General features: G+C 37.7%; 1 protein-coding gene across 10 annotated transcripts in view; it reads left to right on the top strand.

Moving 5' to 3' along the window:
• Positions 1 to 22,511, top strand: part of MYO3B (myosin IIIB) — a 192,889-nt gene extending 170,378 nt beyond the window's left edge. For 5 of the 10 annotated variants that reach the window (XM_042874625.1, XM_042874626.1, XM_042874629.1 and 2 more), the window contains 3 exons: positions 15,739 to 15,845; positions 16,220 to 16,266; positions 17,559 to 18,838. In XM_042874625.1, the coding sequence (XP_042730559.1) occupies positions 15,739 to 15,845; positions 16,220 to 16,266; positions 17,559 to 17,694 (290 nt within the window). In that variant the 3' untranslated portion in view covers positions 17,695 to 18,838. Of the gene's footprint in view, positions 1 to 15,738; positions 15,846 to 16,219; positions 16,267 to 17,558; positions 18,840 to 18,864 lie in introns of those variants that run through there. The other 5 variants (XM_042874627.1, XM_042874633.1, XM_042874623.1 and 2 more) reach the window with 4 other exon arrangements.
• The last annotated feature ends 906 nt before the right edge of the window (positions 22,512 to 23,417 follow it).

Raw genomic sequence — 23,417 nt, forward strand, 5'->3', positions numbered from 1 at the left:
GTCTGTGTTGTTCCTCAAGTTTTAATCTATCAGAATTTGCTATGTTTAACTCACTCAAAGTTGCACTAAGCAATGATGCAGTCTTATAGCACTAGCTGGAGGCAACGCTGCAGAAGGAAGTGCTAAAGGCCACATTCATAAAGCATTTGAAGCATCCTGAAGGGTCTGCTGAAATGTTCAGCTGACTTCAGCAGGTCTTAGACTCACAGGTATGTTAAAAATTGTTGTAGACACAGAAAAGCCAGGTTCTCAGTGTCTGGAAGCTCAATAGAGCTGTGCTTTTGTTTTCCTACTCTGTAGTTGAAGATATATTGGCATAGTTCTTAGCATCGTTGTTTCTATAAGACCAATAACTGTGAAAATCAAACTCTCCTGGTAAAGAAACTGAGAAGCAGAGACATCTTAACCATAAACAAGTTTTAAAATGTGGAGTTGGCATGCATTTTATATTTTTATCTAGAGTATATTTACCAATTAGTCAGCAACTAAAGCACGTGGATTTAATGAATTTCTTGTGATTTATTCATAGCTTTTTATTAATTATGCCAATAGGGATAAATGTTGGATACAAACAGATGCAGATTTCTCACATTTTTTTCCTTTGAATAATACTGTTTCTTGTTATTAATGGCTTTATTCTAAGTTTTTCCACATGTTGGAAAGTGATAATTTCTTGCCTTCTGTACTGTCCTTCCAAAGGTAAGGCTCAAAACTTTCACTAATCTGTATTTTCAGTGGTATGGGCTATGCCCAAGGCAGATGTAGAAGTTTGGAGAAGAAAGCATTTTTTCTTTTTCCCCTTTCTCCCATCAGTGGAATGTGCATGAAATAGTAAGTAGGGCATAGACTTGAGACTGTGGCAATTTGAGTAGTCAAAAGAAAAGCGGGCCAGCACCTGGCTTTCAATCTTCGTTTCAATGAATATTTAACTACTTTATGCAAAGTGGGACATTTTCAACAAATGAGGCTGAGAGAAAACTACCTAAGAATATTTTCTAGCCCAGCAGTTAGGTTACTCTCCTGAGAAGCATGATGTTTGAGTTCAGGTCTCTGTACCAAATCAGTTAAAGGAGGTGTTTGAAGCTACATTTTTCACAATCTAAGAGCATGGCCTAATCACTGAGTTTTTGGATATCAGGGGTGGCAGCACTACCTCCTCTGTTTTGGGAAAGGAGTCCCCTTGTGACAAAATCAAAATGTTTTGTTTTTGAGATGCCAGAATGAATTGTTTCAACATCTCTGAAGTTTTTTCATGTAAATTCAGTTGAAACTGTTAGCTAATATGACCTGAATTCACAAAAAAAAAGTTTCTGTTGCCCTAAAATTCCAGTGTTAGTGAAGAAATAAATGAATACAAAAGAAGTCTGACTAACTTCTAACTTGGGTGCAGAAGAATAATTATCAGAATGTTTCTCTTCCACATAAGCAGAAATCTCCCCCTATCTCCCACTTCAGAAATTAGGAGGGCTGTGATCATGAGTGCCCAGAACTGAAAGGAGATTTAAATTATTGCGGTGTAACATGCTAATGGCCAAGCAGCAGGAACACCTTTCAGAAATGTTTAAGCGTTTTCATTCATATACAGCTAAATACTGGGCTATTTTTAAAGATAAAAACCCTTATGCATGTTGGGAAGTCTGGTGCGATCATTTTATTGACTTTGTGCTCTACTGTAATAGTTTCTCATGTTCGAACATGATCTAAAAGAGCTTTCTGGGTGCCATTAAAAAAGACACTTCTTGTGATGTCACTCACTCTGTTTGTTTTTCCCATTGAGTATGGACAATATTTACATTTTTCTGGTGGACACCAAGTTAAAATGCCATAGTTTAAGTCTTCACTAATTGTTAGAAGTATGGCTACATGCCATCGTAATTACACTTAGCAGAGTGTAGCAAAGCACTTCTTATCCCCAGGTTACCATGAGCTATACTCAGTGAGAATTGTTAAGGAGTCTGAAAAGTGAAGAACAGCATCACATGCTGCAAGATGCAGTTCAATATGTCATGCTATGTGGCTGTACTGGTCTCTCTTTAAAAATTAGTAACTATATAAATACCCAAAGTTCTTTGAAATGATAAGGAAAATCCAGCTGCAGGCAGGATCACTATTTTTCTCACTTTGATTTTACACCAAGTACAGGATTTTGCCTTCTCTTCAATTATGTGATTCATGACAGGACATGAAACATTTACTTCTGAATATTTTCCTCATCCACAAATCAAGGTAGAAAAGGTGTCCATGTGTGTTCTCTCAGATCCTAGTCTCCTTGACTCCTCTCCAGCCGTGCTGTTTCATAACAGGATAGACTCAGAAGAGCTCAGCCTCCTTTCTGTGGGCTGGTGCCTGAGGACTCGAATCTGCCTTGCACACTGGCATCAGCCACTGCTGCTTCTTGTATCAAGGGAGAAAGAAATCATGCAGCTCTTCATAATGTGATTGAGTGTCTCTTCCCTTCCGTGTGCTGAGCACCAGTGAAATAAGTAGTTTGAAGTTTACAGCATTATCATTAAGCATCTAACTTAAACTCTGCAGCAGAGATGACAGGAAAATTCATTCTTCTCAAGGCCAGTGTTGCAAGTTCTCTGTTCACATTGATAGCAGCCCTGGCAGCCATGAGGGAAAGAAGAGTGTGATGGGGATGCGAGTCCTTTGCTGGCTCTGCCAGGTGATGCAGTACAAAGCAATGTATCTTTAAATAATAACTTTTATCTTAAGGAAAATGAGGCCTTGAGTGATCTGTCATTATGGAATGACATAATGCGTTGAGTTCATGTAGATTGCTGACACAAGTGTCTGCAGTAAAAACTGAAAATCTTGTTTTGCAGTATGTGGTGTTGGAGACAGATTTCTTACAGAGAATAGTATTTTCAGAGAAAAAAATTGTCCTTGGCACCTCATATTTTTGTGGCTGGTTTTTGAAGTTACAAATAATGCAAAATCACCTAATCAAAAATGAAATGCGTGACGAGGAGATAATTTCCTGCCATACTACCTTGTGAAAGCAAACAACTGTAACTTGTGGTCCACGGGTCATATCTTTTGCTTTTTGCAACACTGTGATTTAATTTCTTTTTCTAAATGATAATTTTATATGGCTCTTTAAAGTGATTTGTGTGTTTCGTACTTTATTTGAAAACATAAATTTTGCTGATTATATTCATTTTGCCTCTGTCCACCCATCAGTTTCACATTCATTTAATTTAGACAATACTGAGCAGCTACATGTGAAGATTATACTTTCTGTAAAACCAAAAGTTATTTCTGAGCTTATATTACTGAAAAATATAATGTAAGAAACTGTCATCAGAGGTTAACCTGAGTACTCCTCCATGTTACTGTGTGTTTGTGGGAAGGGAATGGTTCTCACTTATCACTGAAATCCAACTGCTTTGTGAGTTAATTCAAGTATTGTATTGATAGAAGGAGTACTGGACTTTTAAAATCGCTTATGTCTTCTATAATAAGAGAAATACTCATTTTTCTTTTCTTGTGGCCTTTTTATTTCACAGGATCTTTCAATGATCAAAATAATTAAGACAGTCCTTTCTAAAGGGGAGAGTTTGAGATTCTATTACACAGTTCTATTTTAATCCTATTTCTCTAAACCACATTATTATCAATGTGGTTTGATGGCACTTTCCATTTGTTCCCTTGTTTATATGCTTAATGTTGGGGCTGACTTCAGAGGTACTAATTCTAGTGGTGAAAGTGTGCATCGTTTTTAGCACTCTCAGGATATGAGCCTTTCTGCTGGGGACAGGATATTGTCAGTATTACTGCAGCATTACTTACAGCAGACTTTGAATCTCTTCACAGTGGTAAAGCTGATTTTTAGGTTTTGTCTCCGTGGGAAAGTTAGTGTAGAATAAGCCATAATATAAATTTATGATATAGTGACTCCACGCATGCCAGTGTTTTGCAAAGCTGTGAATCAGACCCTGGAGGCAGTGTAGTTGGATGAGTGCAGTGCCGTGCCTAAGCTAATTAGTCCTACTGAGAAGCAGGATATGTTATGGAACAGTGTTATGTTAATATGGCCAGACTGCTCGTGTACCAGTGACAGACAAATCAGAAGTGGCATTGCATGGCAATAGGTATACTTGCAGTGTACTAGTTTACTCACATTGCAACTCTGTGTGATCCTTTGATGATCTTTCACACAAGGAGATAGTGCACAGTAGCAAATGAAGTGTTAATTCAAACTTTGTTAGCTCTGTAGCATCCACAGACCAAGAGCAGAATCAGGACACAGAATTTGAGCTATTCTATAGGGATATATTAGTTTATTTCCAGCCAAGAATGTAGTACTGAACTGTAAGAAAGAGCTGAAAAAATAATCAAGTAGTTATGAAGTAGAAAATGAATCAACTCCCAAAGTAAATTTTGTAAATCATTTGGTATGGAGTGACAAGAAATCTTGTGTACCTGCACTGAGACACTGCGAAGGAGCCTTCCTTTCAGGAAGGAGTGAGCTGAAACGTTTTTAAAAAAGCAGCTCTGTTATTGTTTCAGTTTGAAACCGAAAATCGCCACTCTGGTAAAGGAGGATTTGTTTAGCTTTGAGGAATAAAGTGTCATCAAAGTCACCAAAATCAGTTGTATGTTCATAAGAAAAATAACTTCAATCCTGTAGAATCTACTAATTTAAAACAAGTGACACTCGCATGCAAAGCTGTGTTCAGAGGGGAATAAGACACGGTGGGCTGATGTATTGCAGCAAGCTGTGCCCTGTCAAGAAGTGTAATTTCAAAACAAAACATATTTTCATGTAAGTTAGTCACTGTAATATCAGAAAGTCAGCTAATTCACTTTATTTGTATATGCACACATGTATGTCTTCCTCTGCTCCTGTGAGCTGAACTTCTTTTCCAAAGTTTCTTTTAAATGTTTTTGGGAAGTACTGGATGAAAAGAACTGATGCTCTGAATTCACTCCCAAACTCTTAATGCAGATGGTACAGCTGGGAATCATGAAATACACAGTCTAGAACTACTTTATGGAAAGTGAGCATGCTGGTGCTGAAGCTTTTGGCAGAGCTCCCTCAGTTTTCTTTGAGCACCTCTTCTGTTTCCTGAGTGGACCATTCCACTGCTAGAAGCTCTCACCTACCTTTTCTTGATGAAAGTTAATGAACTACATCTCTCTGCCCTCGAGTCTTGACATAATGACCCTTTGTTTTTGTGTCAGCATTCTAACATAGCACAGATTCATAGCATAAGTTACAAGTAAATGGTAACTGATTTAGATTCGGAAAGAGATGAAAGCACTAGGTGCTCGTTCAAATAGCACCTTCAATGCCTGAAGTTTTTTTCCAGTCCTACTTATTTTTCTATTTCTGCTATTGACTGAATAGTTTGCTCATGCTTCTTCAGTTTCTCTTTCAAAATACTCCCTGGGAATTTGCTGGCCTGAGTTTGGTTTGTAGATTGTTTGGGAATCATCACTAATTGTAGGCCTAATGTTAGGAGTTCTGGTAACAATTTGCACCCCCTTAAAAGAATGGGTCTCTGTAGCACACAGCCATATAGCATTAGTTTCCTTTGTTTTACCTAGATACCTTCTTCACTTCCAGCAGTGACAATCTCAAACCAAATGACTTCAGCAACCAGGAAGCAAATCTTTAACTAGTGGCTTTTCACTTTTTCAGTGAAGCTTTAATATTTCCTTTAAAAGTTACTGCTGCCAACTACCTTGATTTCAGGGAAAAAAAAAAAAAAAAAAAAACAACCTTTCTTAATGAAGAAATCTACTGAGAGTTTTATCTTGGTCTTCTACCATTTATTCTTTGAAATATATGCTGAATCTGCTACGCTCAAATTTGAGATACTACTTGTATCAATATGGACCCATGGTTTCAAGCCTTTAGATATGCAAATTGTGTTTCTGTAACGAACAAAACCTTAGAGACCGTGCTGTTGTGGTTCCACAGAGCCTTTATTGTGCCTCATCATTATGCTAAATTAATACAAATTTCCTGTGTGTCCAGAATTCAAAGTCAATCAAATGGCTTAATCTCTGAGGATATGGGATAAAAATGCTATTATTACAGTATGGAAGAAGGTGAGGGATTACTTTTAAAAGCATCCAGGCTATATGCTAGGACAGCAACTCTGAAACACGTGCATGTTATGAACCACATTGTAAGAGACTGTGAACTTACAGATTGCCTCCTGTCCTACTTTTGCTTGCACAGCTCCCTACATTTGTATGATGCATTTTTGGCAGCTTCTGCATTTGGCCCTGTAGAGAAGCAGTGTTAGAAAGGTATTTGTGATCTGTTACTGGTCTCTAATGTACTGAATATTTTGACTTTTTATTTTCAAAAGTTAACCACAGTGTTAATTTCTATGTTCTTTTTCCCCCTATGCTTTATGGCTGGCATCAATAAGATGAACCAATGCCAACTGTCCAGGGAATTATCCGAAGCGTATTAGCACATGATAGTTCTTGAGAGATCCACAATCCACAGTCTGAAATCTTGTGCATTAACAGATCCAGCTGTACATTGGAGGATTTTTCTGAAATTGATGATGCTGTCATGATACTTTTTTTTTTTAAAGATCTCTTGCACCTGAGCAATTTTGAAAACTTCTCATATCTTCATCATGGTATGTGATTTTACTTCGGAAGATGAGGAAATCTATGCAGTCACTTGAGGTTCTTTCTAATCCTGTTTTCTTAACTTCACTAAATATATTAACTGCACCAACAGGCTGAGTCCCAGCTATGATACACTGCTGATGAGAAAAGCTTGTGTCACAGCAAACCTCTGGGCTGTATAGTCTTCCAAGAATTTATCTTTCAAGACTAGTATCTTAAACTAATGCTTACAGAAATAAAAAATTGGGCATGTCTAGAAAAATTAAAGAATACCTGGTTTGCCTATTTCTCTTTGCGTGAGTATTCTCCTGCTGCTTTTCAGAAGCTCGTGCTAATCTCATGTAGTGTGATCAAAAAGGCATGCATAGTACAATATGAGATGTTAATTTTGAGATCATCTTTGCGCTGAAGACTCTGATCTTCAGGTGTTTCTTGGGGATCTGGGCTACTTGCATTTATTTGGAGTGGATTTCTTACCTGATTGTTTCAAAGTTGTAAGCCTCACAAATGAAAACTTAACAAGGAGCATAGTCTGTTTAGTTTAATTTTCTCTATAGGAATGACCAAGTGCAAAAACTTGGAGTACAGTGTAAAAGTAGAGCAAGCAGAGAGATTTGCCCAGTACACCCTCAAACCATGCTAGGCTGGTGGCTCTGGGATTTCCCAATCCAGAAGTGATCTCTTTGTATTTAATTGCTTTCAGTAGGCTTTCCTCCTGCAAATTTTTTCAGTCACTCATATTGATTATACAGCATCACTCAAAGAGCAGGAGAGGCATTACTTCACATGGTAATGTGAGACAGCTATTTCTTATCACCTGGTAGTTACTGGATCAAACAGGTCTTCTAAGACTGGGAAATGTGCTGTGATATGTGCTAACTCCAGCATACCTGGAATATCCTGTTTTTCATCAATAACTGTCTCTTCTGAAAAGAACTAATAAAAAGCAGCTTCTGTAACTGCTTTGGGTCGTATTTGGACATATAAATTGGACGTATTTGGGTCATATAAAAGGATGAGAAGAAAAATAATCAGTTAACGTTTCTTCATCGATTCAGAATGGTTTCACGTGATTTTTTTCCTAAAATTAAAGTTGCATTTATATAAACCTCTTTGGCTTTGATTGGTTAGCTGGCTTTTTGTCACACCTCTGAAACTCTCTTGTAGATGTTATTACATGCAGGACGCTTGAAAGATTGTGTATATTCAGTGGTTATAGGAAGACGTGTCTTCAGGACTGTCCTTGCAGAAGCTATCTGATGACAGGTTTGGATCTCCTCTGTGTTAGTCACTGACAGTTTAGTTCTTTGTTATGCTTTGTTTTATCTCTGCATTTTCACTCTATACTTAAGTCAGTCACAATAGAAACTGAAAGAACTGACAAAAACTGAAGGATCAGAATTGTGTTGGAAGAGGAAAAAACAACCAAAGCCAAGATTCTAACTATTTATGCATCTTGTATTCCCGACAAAGTCATTGTCTTGGGGTTCAGAGACAGCTAAATGATTGATTTCACATAAAATATTTGTTGTTCTAATTACAGTATCATCTGGGTCTTTGGCAACAAACAGATGCAAAAAACAGCCTTTACATACCATCTTGAAAAACTTATGATTTGCTTAATGTGCTTTATAATCTAAAGCATATGTCTTTGCATGGAACTGCAGTATCCAAAACGAAGCCATAAGTAATGAATCACTGGGTGGAAGAAAACGCATTGCTCCTGTTACGAGCTCTTTCAGTGTGTGTATTCAAATGGTTCTGTTTAGGGCTATAAACAAAAGGCTGTGCTCACAGTTTTAGCAGTGTGTTACAGATTCTGGGATGCACATGACATCAAAGAGGCTACATTAATTTCCCTAGCAGTCTATGGCTCTTGGCATTAGGAACACACTCCATCTGAATAAACAGAAGTCTAGTTCACCACAGTTGTGTGGGGGATCTGAGGTGATCATGAAGCTCGATTTTGTTTTGTTTTATAACTGTCTATGATAGGACTTCTTGCCCCTCCAGATTTTCTGTGTTTTCAGTGAATCTGGTAGCTACATTTAGAGCTATAGACTTAGACCACAAAGCACTTTGCACTGAAGATAATTAAATCTAAGTTGTTATTCTTACCTACTGAATCCAAGCAAGAGCTTTGAGTGCATAGGAATTGCAGGATTTGTTAAGAATTAATCTCTCTTCGTAAGCACTAATGGATATATATTTTTCAATTAGTTAACAGCTTTTTCCTTAGAAACCCTTGAGCGAAGCTCCAGTAGGATATTTTGCAAGTGAGCAAGAGCTGAGGCCTTCCAACTCCTTGAAGAACGTGTGATTTATTGTTCTTTCCATGCATGCCTGCCACTAACAGCATGAAAAGTACCGACCCCTATAAATATTCCTGGACACTCCTCTGTAGAGGATGGGAGTAAGGGAATTTGGTGGCAAGAATGGTTCCCAATTGTATTATTTCTCACTATATCAACAGAGTGGATGGCCTTATTGAACATATTGAAGTGCTGGGTAAGTATGAGGTGTCCTGGAGAGAATTACAATTGTTAATAATATTAAATCTGCCAATTTGCCTCCAGGCTCATGATGTTACTAGATTAATCAAATCTTCTGTTGCCAGAACTTAGATTCTACTGCTGTACCATTTGTAGTTGTTTCTTTCTTTTTCTTCTACTCTTTAGTTTCTCAGTATCATATTTGATTCATTTTTCACCTTTTTTGTCTGTCTTCTAGCTGTAGTGTTCTCTTCCCATCTGACAGTCTTTGATTTCAGAGATAGTGTTTTCCATCAGCCGCCTGTTCTTGGTTGTTTTTTGGTTATTCTTGTTGTGGTGTTGTTGGGTTTTTTAAACTATTATAATATACTTCATATTTATAATGTATGGCATAGACCTGGTAACTTCATTATTCCCATATGAAGCTATTGGATTACTCTACAGAACTTGATCTGTGAAGCCTATTACAGCCATTATCCTGTCCTTGTTTCTAACATATTCAAAGTAGGTAACATGTAACAGGCAGTGTGCCGATACCTTGTGCTGTGAGTCTCTGTGCGCTACAGTCACAATGTGGTTTCATACAGGGGTGCGCAAGATAGTGTTGTCTGGGCTGGCATAAGTATGGCAGGCAGGCACAAGAGGAGTTCACTGAGTTCACTGACTGAGTATAGCTCAGTGTAACTACCTGAGTATTCACTCTGCTTCTCCAGCAAGTTTTTTATTTTTCTTCCCTTTTGCAATTAAGGTGTGATGCAAATTTTTGCAAAGGGTGGAGAACCGTCAGAATGAGAAAGCGAAAATGTTTGTGTGAACACTTGTGGCCTGACAGCAGTATGTTACTCTTTGTAAATTTCCCTTCTTTAAAAATGAAGCTGAAATAATTAAAATCACAAAGCCTAGATCAGTTACAGCATTTTTACTGCATAAGCGATGCTCAGTCGCTCTCGTTTAGTACTGATACGAGTGGGACCAGAATCACTAGCCCCTTGGGTCCTTTTCTTGAAGAGACTTGTATGGCACAGAAGAAAATGTAGCCGTTCCTTGAAATCAGCATGCTGCACCTAATTACCCACTTAGCAGCCAGTCCAGGAGGAGAATGTATATTATCATTGTGTGTGAGGTCATCTCTGAATTTGCCCAAGACTTCAAGAGAAACAGTGAAGTTAACTTGCTGCTTGAAAAATGATTCAGAACTGGAAATGTTTGAAAACATCAAAATAAATATAAATTATCAAAAGAGAACAAAGACAGTTTTTTTTCCACAAAAAGTCTTCTCCCCAGGCTATTACAATGCTTTACATAGGCATGATCAATATATCCAGATTTGAGAACCAAAGTCTTTTGGAATAAATTAGACTGGCAGGAAAAGAAACAAACAAAGAACAAATTAACATGATTTTAAACATTGCTTAAATTTTCATGAATGTAGACCTTGAGATGTTATGATGAGATCCCATGAGTCTGTGCTAATATTTGCTTATAATTAAGGGTTGCACTTTCATGTTTCGTCTGATATTATAGATTGGAAATCAGACACATGCTTACTATTTTTCTTGGTCATACTGACTTATCTACTTTATTTGCTTACTGTGTTAATAATAAATATGGCCCCATTTTCTGTACCGAGCTGCTCTTTCTCCTCATACGATAAATCTCCCTGTGTCTGAGTAATTACAGAAGGACTGCTCATCCTGTGTTGTTAAGTTTGTGTTCACCTGAAACAGAAAAATACAAGGCCTTCCAAACCTTTTTTGGGTGAATGGCTTCAGAAATAAACTGATTGCTCTACTCCACTCCTCAGTATGTATTGGAGTGGATGGAGTCCCTTCAGCAAGGGAGTCAGCGATGCAGCCTGCTTTGTAGCACTGGCGCATTGGCAAAGATCCCTTCGGTGCATTCCTTGCTAAAAGTAAGATGTCATCCAGAATTTAGTGCCCTCTCTGTGCTGTACCAGTCTTAAGACAACCTGATTCGCATCTGTGGATTTTACAACTTCCAAATGCAGGTCACCATTTTCTTAGCAGAATTCACCAGATAGGAAGAATTAGAAGTGTTTGGCAAGATCACCAGCATCATGAGGTTTTTGAAGCAAGGACTTAATCATGAAAAGTTGAAGAAGACCCCAACTTCATTTCAGGAGCAGGAATGATGATTGTAGTTCCTCTGAAGAGTATGCCCAGGGCCTGTCTACAAGTTTTCAATATTGAGACAAGCAGGGCAAATGGGACATCTAAATGAGATTTTCTCTAAGTATCAGAGTGAAGTCGTACGCCTCACAGGAAGTCATCCGAAAAACATATTTTTTTTTTTCCAGGTTTTTCAGCTGTTCTGTAAGCATCAGTCAGGGCCCAAATCCTCGGTGCAGAAGTCCTTGTCTTGTAGCTAAAGAGCATTTCAAAGTCTTTCCCCATATCTGGCTGTCAGCTTGTGCAGCTTTGAGAAAGTCTTTTGCAGTTTATTGAAAGAATGAATTTCTAAACAGAAAATCATCTAAATAAGGTATGGCATATGAAACTTGCTAATCTTCTTCAAACTCATTCACTTCAAACTTCAAACTTGGATCTCATGAAAAGTGTCAATGTGGTGGATGTGATGGCTAACTGAAGAAAAATATTTGTTTCAACCATACAAAAACCAAGAAGAAATGCATGGAAATTGAAAGGTGAAAGTAGATACCAGAAATCAAAAAATCTACAAAAAATCTTCTGCAGATTGACCCACAAAGAAATGAATTCACATTAGGTGAGAAGAGACCCATCTGGTATCTTGAATAGTTTTTAACTTCAGCTTTAGTTAAAGTATAGCTTTTCTAAAACCTTCCAATCTCATCTTGAATTTCCATCGTACTGCTAATTTTTTTTTTCCTGTCTGATTGCTTTCACTTTGTGCCGTATTTAAATTGGATTTTTCTTCCTCTCGTGGCCTTCAGGCATTTCAGGCCTGTGTTTCCTAGAGTAAAAAGCCCTCCACCACCAGTAATCCTTCTATACAGGAGCTTAGGCTTGCTTCAAAACATTCTTATCCTTCTTTTGAAACAATGGAACATCACATTTTAATTTTTGTTGACTGTAAAGCAAATTTTCCAGATCTCAAATTGTTCTCAAAACATTCTGCAGTTTACAGGGCTCTCTCTAAAACAATTCTGCAGTCAATGGTAGAACCCTTGCCTTGTTTCTGTGGAGTAGCACTCCACTTTGCTCCCAATCTACTTGATGCTCAGCAGAATATACATAGGATTCCCAAGTCTTCCTGGAGGTGCCATTTTCCAATTGTGCAATTCCCAGTTCTAAAAAATGTAACTTAAATGTCTGACTTTACGTTTACTTGAAAACACACATCTTCGTAATCTGTCTGAGCAGTGCAAGCCCCTGGTCTCTGCCGTAACTGATGAATAAGAAGAATAGACTGTAGTAATAGAAGAGGATTAAATAGAAACCCCATTGGATTGTTTAGTTATAAGTACGTACTTTATAGTTAAATTTATCCATTTGCCAGTTTCTAATTCCCTTCACTGTGAGCAACATTAAGGAAGAAATTCTTCACTCGTAGGGTGGTGAGACACTGGTACAGGCTGCTCAGAAAAGCTGTGGGTGAAGGTGTTCAAGACCAAGTTTGATGGGTCTCTGGGCAGAATGATCTTGTGCTCGGCAGCCCTGCCTGTGGCAGGGGAGTTCAAGCTACGTAATCTTTGAGGTCTGTTCCAACCTAGCCATTCTATGATTTAGGGATGTTTGCTTAGCTTCAAGCAAGGAAAGGAGGACACTTAGAACCTCAGTCTGTCCTATGCTGGCCAGATCAGCTGACATAGCAAGCTTGTCAGGAGGAGATTTACTTTGTTATTTATGTGCTGTCATGAAGGATTTATTAATTGAGATTGGGAAATTACTACGTGAACATTTTCTGCTCACTGGAAGAAAAGTTTTCTTCTGGACAAAAGGGAGGCAGTTACCCTACTTGGCTAGTTCAGGCTAGTGCTACAGGACAGCCTGAAGGAAGTGCATGTGTGCACTCTCTTATCCAAATTGTGAATCTGTAGGAAACTTGGGAGTCTGGGCGTGCTGGGCTCTTGGCGCAATTGAGGTGCAACACAAATAATGCACTGGTAATGACATTGGTGCTGCTGCTTTTAGCTTTTCCTATTGGATGCTTTAAGTTTGCCATCAAAGCAAAATGTTATAGAACACCATTTAAACTGCCTATTCAACTGCTGAGTGTTGAGCACATGTTAATGCAGTTTTCTCCAGATATGGTAGTTTATGATAAATGTTACCAGATCTTTTACTGTTCGTGTAGTATGCTGCTAAATGCTAAGATAAATGGGCCCACTGAAAGGGTATTTCCTTTGGAGGACACAAGCTGCAGACCACCCATGGAATACACAGGAATAATTAAGCATCAATATAAAAAGCTAGAACAAAATATTAGTGTTTCAAAATCCTAATGAATAAAAGACATTTTAAAAATGAAGACCATACAGATGTTTTGAAAAATAACATGAAGGCCTCAACAGCATCCTGGGGGAAAGGACACAAGAACCCTCCCCCCCCTCCCCCATCATGTTGCAGTACTGTTTGAGAAGTTACAAATATTTATGTGGTGTATACTTTTGGCAAGCTGCAGAGAGATGTGTGAAAGTATGAATAACTGTGAGGCCTGGGACTTTTTTCATACCGACCTCTTGATAGACTGAAAAAAGTGATTTTTGGAGAGTTATTCAAGAATTACATTGTTGAAAAAAGGAATTTGTATGGCCTTGCAATTGAACACATTTCTTGCAAAGATTGGAATGCCTACTGACCTGATATGGCAGAACGCTCTAAGGTCAATTTGAATAACTTTCACGGCAAACAGAGAGAACAGAACATGGCTGCAGCAAGCCTTTGGCAAAAACTGTCAGAGATTTCAGAGAGAAGGTTACCATTATCTGCTATCTAAATGTAACGGAAAAAAAAACTTTCCAAAGACATGAATAGCACTTGGGAACCCAAGTTCCACAAGTCTTCAAGCATTTTCTGGAGCAGCTTCTGCCTTGTCTGGTTTTATACAATGGAAGTAGCGGGGTCAGCTGTCACAGTCTATTGAGATAGAATAGAAAGGTTTACTGAACTTGAAAAGTATAAATCACGGAAGGTTTGGGTATCATAATTAGCAAGCAGTACAAGCATATTAGTTAAAAATTTATTTTTTATTAATGAAAAAATGTAACCCTTCTCTATAAAATAATTTTTAATTTGAGACCTAACTCTACAGTCAGCTCCCTGGTGCCATTTAACTTGCCATCAATTCCAGGCATTGTGTGGGAAGATGATGGTGGGCTCAGAGTAAGTGATCCTCTTCCGCAACAAGAACCACAGTTCGATAGTTTCCAAGAGACTATATCTTAGAGATTTGACCGTGGAGACAGAAAAAAGACAGTGAAAGAAAATATAGAACAGTCAGTCCTCCGGCTGCAAGGGCCCAAGTGCAACCACCTCCTATACCTCCCTCAGTAACTGCAGAAAAATGCAGTATTTGCAGACTGTGATCCTGAGTATGTGATAGACCTTCTTTGTTTACCTGCTTGTTAACAACAAATCTTAAACATGGATTTGTGGGATGTGAGCCCTACATCTGCACAACGCACACTGACTTCAGGTTTGAAATGCTTAAAAGGAGCTCCTGCACTGCTTGATCTTTGTGCTGTTCCTTTGTGTCAGATCACATTTCCCATGCAGTACGTAGTGCAAATGTGCCACCAAAAACTCTCTGTTCACACTGTCATTAAAATAATTTTTAGGAGGGAAATGTCAGAAAAGTCAAAGATATTGAGAGAATTATGTGGAAAATGAATGAGCTTTCTTTACCCACCACTCTGTCTTTCAGTAAATAGTGCTTCTGTTTTGTCCTGAAAGCACTTGTTCTGGTAATCTGAAAGATGTGCTGCAGAAACTCCTGGTGAAATATAATGCAGTGCACCATAATGTCTTTCGTCCTTAACATGAGAAAAAAAAGACAAATGAAAATAAAAAGGCTGTCAGTTCTTTTCAGAATCTTTCCTTTCCAAAATATTTCCTTCATCTTTAGCCTCTGCTTTCCAGATGGCTTTAAGCAACTGTTACTCTACAGCACACCACAAATTATATTAAGAAAGTGTAATTCCAAACTAGTTTGATTACTCCGATTAAGCAGAGAGCCACATCAAAAAGTAGCCTTTCTATATAATAAAAATGGTGATAATAGAGTAAGTCTCATAAGTCAAAGAGCTTTATTACCTCCTACTGTAGAAAAACGTCTTTGCTGCTGCTGAAGGATGTATCCCTAGCTGGTCACAGTATCCTCATTTCCTGCTTAGATAGCAGAAGATACTCAGATAAAGAGTGAAAGGAATACGGAGCTGTGTGATTTGTACAGAGGGAAGCATAAAAAAAAGGGTTTTAAAAGTAAAAGTGAAGCTATGCTTAAAAACTTGTGTTTGAACTAAGTTTCAAAACAGAAAACAAAGACTTCCCAAGTTTCTTGTGCTCACTTTGAATAGGATAGACTTGCTAATAGATCTGGGACCAAATGGGACAGAAGAAAGGACTGTTTACTGACTAAAATATCCTAAGACGTTCACAGCACCTGGCACAGCTTAAAACTAAATAGTATTATCTTACTGTAGGTTCAGAAAACTGTCTTGAACAGAAGCTGAGAACACCTCGTCGACGATGTCAGCAGCCCAAAATGCTGAATAGCCCTGAGGACAACATGTACTATAACCAGTTAAATGTGAGTTCAAAGTGGCAATAAAGCTGTTTTACTGGCTTTGTTTCCAGTTAATAATTCTGTTATTAATACCTGTTTCAGCCCCTCCAGCCCCACCCCCACGTTCTTCTGCTCTCGTCTTGAACATGTGCTTATGCTCTTTATCTGTTGCTTTCATGTCAGGATGTCTGCCTTCACGGTGAATAATTGATGTGGTTTATCAAAGACGAGCAAGATGCATGCTTCATCAGGCTCACTTGAGCCCTTTGATCAAAAAAATTATGCTGTGACTTCTGATATTATCAGCATCTGCTTGCATTCAACACAAAATCACTTTGAATTAAAAATTAACGACTTGCTGCTTTGCTTTGACTGTGTGTTCTTGGCCCTCTCCACAGGGAACTCTAGAATATCAAGGGAGCAAGAGGAAGCCAAGAAAACTTGGGTAAATATCTATCTTCTTAGTTCTAAGCAACTGTAAACAGAAGAAGTCCTTTGTGATATTACAGAATATGCAAAACTTTCTAGAGAGGCTTCTAAAAATAAACAATTAACATATCTCTGTGCACTGACATTGGACGTTTTCTACAGAAGCAAATGTAAAACTCATATGTAGTGCTGTCTGCAGATACTAGAACTGATTCTTTCAAAACAGCTCCCCAGCTTTCTCTGAGTACTCCTACAAAAATAACCTTTATGTTTTACAATGTGTTTGCCCCTAATGAGTGGTGTCAGATGAAAGGTATTTAACCTGAAGTTCTCTAACCTAGAATATGACCAGCTTTGCAGCTCTTCACTCACAGTGGGTTTCAGCCTTCCTTGGGGGAACAGGTTTTAAGAGGCCCCTCATCCCAAGAGAGTGTTGCTTCTTCTCAATTCAGCTGAGTCAGTTCTTGTTGTCATGTGGACAATTACCACCTGGAAATAGGTACAAATTGAAAACAGTCTATGAAAGTCCAACTGGCTACTTTTGAGTGATGAAAACATTTCGCTGACTGGTGACACGGATTGGTGAGGACCAGTATATACCGGATCTTGCAAAGGCATCTACTCCAAGATTACATTAGAAGCTTATGTAATATTTTCTCACTTGTTAATCGATCTTCTGAATATAATCAGATGAATAGAAGGTCTTTGGGTCAAGGTTAAAGCCCAAAATTTTGCATGACTGAGCAGAATCTGATTAACTCAATTTCTCCCCACTATTTTAAAAAGTCTGTATTCCTGTTTTGGGAACAAAAGTACTGATATGAGACTTCAGTGCTCAGCATACTTCACCAGAAAATGAAAGACCCTTGGTGTCAATAAGGCTTTGCCCAAAAATTAGTGATGTGTTCTTTGGTTCATATGCACAGTAAACTGTCAGCTGAAATGCATTACCAAAATAATACCACATATATGGTACAGACAAAAAAAACCCAACCCCCATTGCTTGAGTGAAATGCCCATTTGATGCAAACAGTTTGTCTATCATTCTGTATAGCTAAAAAAGAAAAACTGTATTGCCTTTCACTGATCCTTAGAACCATTCAGATTCCAATCATAAGCAGTAGCAGCAGAAGAAACATAAAAGGCACGTGTAAAAGCTACACCTTTCTGATCAAATCAGTCTAGCCTTTTTTTTCCTTTCTTGCATTAGCACCCTTCATTTTTGCATCCATAGAGAAGTTTCTGTTTCTGGAGATATTGACATAATTGATTTTTTAACTTAATAAATGTTGTTTGTTTTCTTTCAAGCCAAATCAAAGTGCTTGATGGAGAGGATGAGTATTACAAATCACTGTCAGCTGTTGAATCTATCCCTGAAGATGACAGCTGTCTCAGTTCCCCATCTCCTCCTTCTTCAAGAGGAGTGTCTTTTGCTCAAAGCTGAACTTATTCTGTTGACTAACACTGGTAAGAGTATTTTCTTGCCGGTAATCTCTTCTAATTAACTTTGTGCTTGCTTATGTAATCCATTAAAAAAAATAGACATTCAGTTAGCAACTTCCTTTCAGTAATTTAGATCTGGTTTTGCAGATACAAATTGTATTTCTGTAAGCAATTCCAGTAAAGGAAGCAGCACTACCTGTACGTGTTGATGTTAACCAGCACATTTCCTTAGCAGCAAGGTTAGTTCACGCAGATCCAGCTCCTTCCTCCCCACTCCCCCAGCTGCTGTTTCCAGCCTGTGCCATCCCGTCTGTTGTGCTGGCACAACTGCTGTGTGGAAAATAAGATCAAGGAACTGATCTATATTAGAAGAACACTGTACTAAAAAGCATCTTTTGGGGTTACGGTGAAAATGTTCTATATTTCCTTAGTTTAATATTAAAACTCTATTATTTATAACTTTGCATGCTGTGAATGGTTTTTAATATTACAAAAATGTGCAGAGTAAATTCATCTAAAGTAATGCGTGTCTTAATGTACTTCATAAGTATTTTTTCTTATGATGCATTAGTTTGCCGTAGATAGAATAAATAGAATAAATAGAAAAACTATTTCAAATACAAGAAGCAAAACAGTTTTAATGCTAATATTAGATGACTGAATCTGACTTCAGATTGCTTCATATAGCCCTTTTGACTGAAACCATCATTATGACTAGGTATTCTTGTTATCTGTGCAAGTATCTCATATCTTGCTTAACCTGGGCTTAATCTCTGTGCTTGAGTGATTCCTCCACTTCCACAGCTCTCTTGTATGTAACATGAAATAATGTCACCTGCAAATTTTTCTACTTGCTTTTCACTTTTTTTCCAAATTCCTAGTGAAACCATTGCTAATTCCTATGGAACAGAGACACTTTGCTGGTAACAGCTTCTGTGGAAAAGCTGACTACTTTGCTTTCCTTTCAGCTTCTGACCCACAGTTTTGATCTGTGACAATTCTTTCTTTTCTGTACATCTCCTGTAAAAACTTATGGAAATAAAATTTTCTTATGTGTACTGCCTCAAAAAATCATTTTGAGCAGATTTAATTTTTGATAAATGATGCTGAGTAAATCTGACCATTTTTTATACAGATCTAATGTTGATGCTTGTTTTCATTTCCCCTCCAGTGAGTGCCATGACCTGTGCTAACAAACCTTCCTCCTTGTGGAGGTGCAGTCCATGCTCATTTGGAGTGCTACAGAATTTCTTGCAATCCAAGTTCATTGGATCCATCTTTTTGACCACAGGATGAGGAAAAATGGCATAGGAAACAAGAGGCAAATGTGGCCAGAGCATTCCTAGGCTGGAATAGGGTTTAAAGGTAGATAGTTCAGCAGAAGTTTTGTCTCATCGAATAAAACCAGTAGTGAAGTCAGGACAGGGCAGATGAGAACAAGAGGACTCTGTTGTTCCAAGGACAAGCTTTCATTCACTTTTCTCTCACAGCGTGACAATAGTTGCAAGAGGCAACAGTCCTTTAGTTCACTCCTTACTCTCTTCTGCTGTACATCCGGGTGTGGGCTTTAGAGCCTTTAAAACTTAAGGACTCATTAAATTGGTGAGTAGCTGCAGATGTAGATTAGAAGATGCACTACAACCATGAATGGCAGTTTATATGAATTCATACATAAAGGTCAGTTTTCTTTACTTTTTGTCAGAATATAACAAGAAGTATTTGCTATGATCCCTCATCAAAAATAACATCTTTTCCTACATAATGCATACATTCTCCAGGCCCATTAATCTGCAACATATCTGGATGGAAAATGGCTTTTTTTAAAAAACAGTTCCATAACTAAACTATGTTCTTATATTGGCATAGGTCTTAGGGAGCTCTAGCAGTGTTGGTGCTTTGTGGTTTCATCTCTCCTTTCTGATAACAAAGTTTCACTGGGAAAATAATGTTTTATTTTAGTGCAGTGCACATCATTATTATGTATAGTGAGAGTTCATCAGTTGTTTCAGTTAAACAGAAGCAAGCCTTCCAGTTAGATATTACATCATGTGTCTATTAACCAAAAGCTTGTCTTACACTGAGTAATGCATTATGAGGAGCAGTTGTATTAATTTCATAAGGAAGTAAAGAGAACTAAAAAAGTAATTTATAATTCAGAAAAACACTTAAGCTGAAACCCAAGTCCTGCTGAAACCAATGAAATTTCAGGTTATGATTAAGTGCTTTGTTGAATGGGCCGAGTTCACAGCTTCAGAATATTAAATAACAAGCACAAACAAAAGGTAAACGCTCTCTAGATGCATTCCTTAGGTTCTTCTGTTTCTTCTTCCCTATTATTGAGTTCGCATCAATCTTAGTCATCAGAAATGGACTTCAAAAGATCTTATGTCATATTTTGAGCACTCTTGAATTGAATGGAAAGGGTAAAATATAACATTTTCCTTGTCATATGAAATTCCACTATCTACATCTGATATAACTTTTCACATTGATTTAATGTCACTAATATTTTTATTTGAAGTTACTATCTGAGAACCACTGCGGAGCTATGCGTTCTGAGTCAGAACTGTGCATAAAGCTGGTCTGTGCTTGGCTTTGTTTCGTAACTTACCCCTTTCTTCATATGCTGTTTGGCTGACTCACTTCATACTCACCACGTAACGCTCTTGAAATGGGTTTTCTTCATCTTTACTTTAGTGCACATGTATCCCTTTAGATTATTAAGGGCCATCTCCTCAACATTGTGCTGCTGGTGACCAGTTGGCAGAACAGATTTTCACAGTTAAATGTGCAAAAAAAAAAAAAAAGAATTTTAAAAAAGATAGTTCTGAAAATATATGAGATGGGATACAAACACAGATGAATAATGTGCCCCAAGAAATAGGGAGAAGCAGTGCAGGAGACATGTCAGTCTGATGGTCGTGGTCAGTGAGCACATCAGCACAAACTGCTCAGATTTTCTCAATTGGTTTATTATTTATTATTGCATTCTGATTTATTTTCTTTCACGTATATTGTCCTGAAATATTAATGTGTTTTGCTTAATAGTTCATAACATCCTGTTCTTAATATTTTATAAAAGACTTTGAATCCTGTTATGAAAAAGAAAATTTCATGGACCGTGTCTGTAATACATTTAACACATTTCAGTGAATGGGAGAGTAAAGAGTGACGACCAACAAGAGATTTTAGTAGACCCTTCCGCAGACCCTAATGGCACTAGCAGCCAGTTCTGCCTTCCAGCTCTGGCAGCATGAAAACTCTCTGTGCCAACACACATTGGGCAGGGAGCTTTTGGAGATTAGTCCCTTTCATTTGGTAATTTTAAACTTGCTTCTCACTTAAACATTTACATCACTTCAGTAACATAAAGGGACCTTAGAATAGGAGTAAACTGCAGCCCTCTTAAATTTGCCCCCACTGTGACCTCCCTCACCCATATGCCATAAGAGTGGTGGAAAGGGCTTTTGTGTACTGAGGATCTTTTAAGTAGTCCCCATCGCACCAACTGAGGAGCTGTTACTTAGAAGCTTATAAAATATACATCTATATAATGTAAAACTAGAAACTTTGCTGAGACCAGTCAGACCAAAAGCTGATGTTCCTTTTGGTGGCAATGGCCACATTTTTTAAGCAGTAGATACTTTTCCCCCAGTACTGAACAGCTACTGATTGTCTTGTGTTATTTACTGTAGTTGCATAATGCTTTTAGAAATGTATTCTCACGTAATATTTTGTTCTATATTATATAACTGTGTTTGTACTTCCAAGTAATTATCCCATCATCTTTTAATTCCACCGAGTTCCTAACTTCTGGTATGTTGTGGTTATGAGAACTGTGCATGGCACACGCAAACAAAGTGGATTTTTTTGTTTGAGGTTTAAAGAGAATGAATTTATTTAAACATGGTCCTTTCTAATGGAATAGGGCACCTTCTAACAGCATTGTCAGCGAGTAAGAAGGAGCTACCAGTTATTTTCTTCACACTACTTTTTACACACCTCTGATGCACTTCTCATTCCATATAAATGGCTACAGACCATAAGGATTTGTAAGAAGTCTCTTCGTGTTGCTATTTTCCATACTTAAGTCTCTTCAACTTTTGCTGTATCTTATTTAACAGTAGTCTTAACTGAATGATTTTTAACCTTTGTTGGTATAACCAACATCCATTACAGTGATAGAAAATGTTTTTATTTACTTACATATTCTATTCTGTTTAAAAACAGACACAGCTTTAAATGTAGACAATATTAAAAATTAAAAGTAGAAGAAATGTAGTGTCTACAGATCTAGCAGTCTTATTCAATATTGAACTCAGTAAACTGTAGGAAATCAAGGTGTTTCATATACCTGGTAATGTGGCTGTCTCTGATGGAGCAATATATGCAATACATGCCCAGTTCCCACAGCATTAATGCTCAGTGCTCTCATTTCAGTATCTATTGATCTTTACTTGGTTTCACATGTATGAGAACAGATGATCAACTCTCACATTTTAGAGCTCAAGTCCATAACTGTAAGTAGAAATTCACAAGTTTCTTTTTCAGCAAAAATGAAGAAGTACACAGTTACGCAAAAAGATATTTGACATTATGGACAGGGAGTAAGAAGGTAATTTTGTAGTGGAAGCAAAGGACTGGAAGTCAAGGTATCTGAGTGGTACAAGTTGCTATTTTATATCAGATTTGTATTTATGTAAAATCAGATTTAAGCCCCAAGCTTAAATGTTGCCTTTTTTGTTTGTTTGCTTGTGTTTAAGGTTATATTTGAATACTTAGATCCTTTCTCTTAAAAGAATTGAACATGCACAGGGATGTTGCTTTTGTACTGTAAAAGAGTTAGCAATGAAATAAATAACTGAAGTCAACCATATTCTTACTTCTCATTCCTAATTTTTTTTTCTCAAAACAGAAGGAGAATTTTGGGAGACAACCAAACTCTGGCATTTTTTAATGTCTTCTGGTTAACCAGATACATAATAGTACATACGATTTAAAATAAGGCCATATGGCACAGAAGTGTCATCCTCTGTAGGAAACAACTAAGTAGTTTTAGTTCTGGTATATGCACAAGACATGGCATCTGATAACCTTACCTATCCTCCTTTTTACTCAGATAACGAGATATTAAAAATAATGTCAATTTTATTGCTAGCATCAGAAGTATGTTTTGCTAGTGTGCCTTTTAAGACAGTTCACCCCCGAGAGGAGTTGTAGCAGAATGCTTAGTTAACAGAAAATGTTTCTGCATGACAGCAAAGCAGGATTTCAGACTGACAGAAGCGGCACAGGATGCTGTAAGAAGCCAAGACCTGGGAGCAGCCCTCTAGGTCTGAACTAGGGGTTATAAAGTCAGTGAGAGGCTTTGTGTCTCCTTTGTGCTGGGACTGGAACTGTGGAGGGAAGAGGCCAACAATTCAAAATAATAGCACACTGTGTCTTCAAACTCAGGCTGATGCCATGATTCATCTTAATGAATTTCCCAAGAATTATTGGAAATTATTTTATTACACGCATAAATCCAGTATCAGTCAGAAAAATAAATACATGCAGTGTGTTACTGGGGGAATGTTTACTGTAGCATTTGTGCTGTGATGCTAGAGGACATAGGAACAGATAAGTGAAAAACACATCTTGGAGTTACGTTTCCACAAACTAGATTACATATTATTGATCAGGCTAGCAGTAGATTAAATCCCTTGCTTTTTTTGAGAGCCCTAT

This window comes from Lagopus leucura, unplaced genomic scaffold, assembly GCF_019238085.1.
Source record: "Lagopus leucura isolate 7727_CA_CO unplaced genomic scaffold, USGS_WTPT01 Super-Scaffold_100012, whole genome shotgun sequence".
Lineage (NCBI taxonomy): Eukaryota > Metazoa > Chordata > Aves > Galliformes > Phasianidae > Lagopus > Lagopus leucura.